Raw genomic sequence first — 2,657 nt, 5'->3', positions numbered from 1 at the left:
TGATGTCCAGCTGGCAGAAGTGGACAGCGTTATAAAGGCCAGAAATGACCATCCTCCACACCCCGGCCAGGACACCCACCAGGACGTTGATGGGGAAGAGCAGGTAGGTCACTATATAGAGAGCTCGCCTGTGGGTGGAGAAGGAGGAGTAAGGAACACAAACACCACGGGATGGGAAGCACAGCCCTTCCCTGCCAGAGAAACCTCCTGCCAAAATAAGCCTCCCACCCTTCTCTCCCTTCCCAGCAGACACGGTCCCTGTTTGAGGTGTCTCCATCCCATGGAGAGAAGCAAACACCCTTCAGGGCTCTTGGAGAGGAGACAGCCTGCTGCACTGTCAGGACTTCAAAACTTGGCCTCCAGCACGCATAGGGTCTCCATTTCTCCTTGAAGATTTAGAAACCAGACAAATCATGAGTATGGTGGTTTGGGATGGAGGACACTAGCTCCTATGGAGGCCAAAAGAGCCTACAGCAGCCTCCCCACAATGCTGGGCAAGTGATGGATGTGATGGAAATGCCTTGGCTGGACAGAGGAGGACTCCTAGATCCATCTGTCACCCTGGTCTTCGGCGTAAGGAGACAGATTAGGCAGTGACACCATGCATGAGTGAGGGACCACATCTGCTGGCAGCATCTGAACTGGTCCAGCCGACCCTGAGGGATCTAGGCTTCTTCTAAGGCTTGCAAATGGGGGTGGTGGAGCAGGGCACAGACCTCACCAGCTTCACCCCCCCCACTGAAATCAAAGCTGTAAATGGACCATGGCCCTCTAAAGCATCTAAAGAAACCTCTCTGGAAGCATGGAGCCACTTAAACCCCTCAAACCCACAGGCTTTCCCCCTTGAGCTCACGGCACAGAGGATGCCACGACATCAGAGGCACGTGTAAACCCAACACAGTCCCCGCATCCTGGAATTGGGAGGGACAGCTCTGCCCCAAAGGCCCCCCACATCCCCATACCTGTTGGTGAGCTCCTTCCGGAGGGGATGCTGCTCCAGGAATTGGTAGCGAGCTGCCAAATTTTGCACGATGACGGCAACAACCAGGGTCAACCAGAAGGGCCTGGGTGGGAGGGAAGAGGTAGGTTGGACACCAGGAGGGTCCCAAGCATGAGACACCATCCCAGGCAGCAGAAACCTCCAGCAAAGTTGAAAGAGCCCAAAATAGAGCCTCCCCTTGGCAGAGTACCCCAAAACACACCAGGGCCATGGCACCCACTTGGGTCTTCCATCCCTCCCCGAGGGCTGCGAGCGCTCACCACATGTTCTGAATTATTTTGAAGAGGTGCGTGTTTGTGCCGGACTGGAGCGGGATGACGAAGAGGAAGGTAAACCCCACCGAGCAGATGAAGAAAATCACTTGCTGGATGAGGAGACCTGGGAGAGAGACAGGGGAGGATAGAGAAGTGGTTCTTGTTCTTGCTCTTATTCCCCAAACCCGTGCTCGTTGCTGAGCATGTCTTTCATTTTAATCCCACAAAAAGCCTGCGAGATCCTTACCTGCCTCCCCCGCTCCGAACACAATGCTCCGCACAGGATTTAATTACAAGTTCAGCCTTTCTTATCGCTCCCCACATTATCCCCGCCGAGAAAAGCCATCACTCGGGGCCGCAACTCTGATCCCTCATCATAAAATTCAGCCTGAGCTCTGATTTCTAATCATAAATCACACCGAGATCAGCAGCGGCTGTGGTTCCTTGTGCTTGAGCTTGTGCTTCACCTCCGCTGCTTTGCTTTAATGACTTGAAAACCGAGTCATTCACCACCTTTTTAAGCAGGAGGTAGATTCACGGCAGCAGGGTGAGATGCAGCCGGCTCTGCCGGGGATGCGCCGAGCACTGGGTGGACAACAGCTCTGCCCTCCTTGCTGGCAGAGGGGTACAAGGACTGGTGCTCCCTAGCTCCTACCTCCACACTGATCTCTGCAATCTGCCTGCAAAATAGGTCCCCTTCCCCGAGGGGTGGTCACTACCAGACCTGGTGGTACTCCCTGTCCTTCCGTCACTCCCCTGGACCCTCAGCTTGACTCTCCTGCGCAGCCTCGGGGTGCTGATATGGTTGGGTGTTGCACATGCATCACCGTCGACACAGCCCAGAGTCACCTCCCATAGGGCAGAGAGAATTTAAAATGTCTCCAAACCATGGTGGGGTGAAGATTTCTACCCCCTTTGACATCCTCCACCCATCCGTGGGGTGGCCAGCCCTCCCAGCCAGGGAGACCCAGGACGTGCCGGGGAAGACACGCGGAATGTGAAGACTAGGACCGGAGGAGACAGACAGTCCTTTGCAGGAGATGCTGCGACAGCTTCTCAAAGCAAAATATTTGGGTTTGAGCCAAAACGAGTCATCGGTTCCCCCCCCCGCTCCTTATTTTCTTCCCTACCATTTGGTGTTCAGCAAATGGTCCTCCCCACAGAAGGACAGATCGTATTTGGGGAAAGAGGAACAAAAGCCTCGCAGCCTTCCCTTTGCGAAACGGGCCAAGAAAGGGGGAAGAGATGCTTAAACCTGGGGTAGGCTGTGCAAGGTGGGGGTCCAGAACCCACCCCCCCTCCTCTCCTGCCCCCCAGCCCCCTTTACCCAGGCAGGCAAAAGCCGTCTGGAAGGCGGCAAAGCTCATCCAGCAGACAATGGCTTTTCTGGGGGGGGGGGGGCG

General features: G+C 55.4%; 1 protein-coding gene across 1 annotated transcript in view; it reads right to left on the bottom strand.

Annotated features, from left to right (window-relative positions):
- STRA6 (stimulated by retinoic acid 6) overlaps positions 1-2,657 on the bottom strand; it is a gene marked incomplete at its 5' end in the record, with an annotated part of 5,594 nt that overhangs the window by 1,217 nt on the left and 1,720 nt on the right. Inside the window, 4 exons of the mRNA XM_009587273.1 lie at positions 1-128; positions 963-1,064; positions 1,261-1,378; positions 2,582-2,640. The exon at positions 1-128 is cut by the window's left edge and continues 15 nt beyond it. Of these exons, the coding sequence (XP_009585568.1) occupies positions 1-128; positions 963-1,064; positions 1,261-1,378; positions 2,582-2,640 (407 nt within the window). The remainder of the gene's footprint in view (positions 129-962; positions 1,065-1,260; positions 1,379-2,581; positions 2,641-2,657) is intronic.

Source organism: Fulmarus glacialis, unplaced genomic scaffold (genome assembly GCF_000690835.1).
Source record: "Fulmarus glacialis isolate BGI_N327 unplaced genomic scaffold, ASM69083v1 scaffold29000, whole genome shotgun sequence".
Classification (NCBI taxonomy): domain Eukaryota; kingdom Metazoa; phylum Chordata; class Aves; order Procellariiformes; family Procellariidae; genus Fulmarus; species Fulmarus glacialis.
Note: the sequence above shows the minus strand (reverse complement) of the source record. Positions and strands in the feature narration are given on the sequence as shown.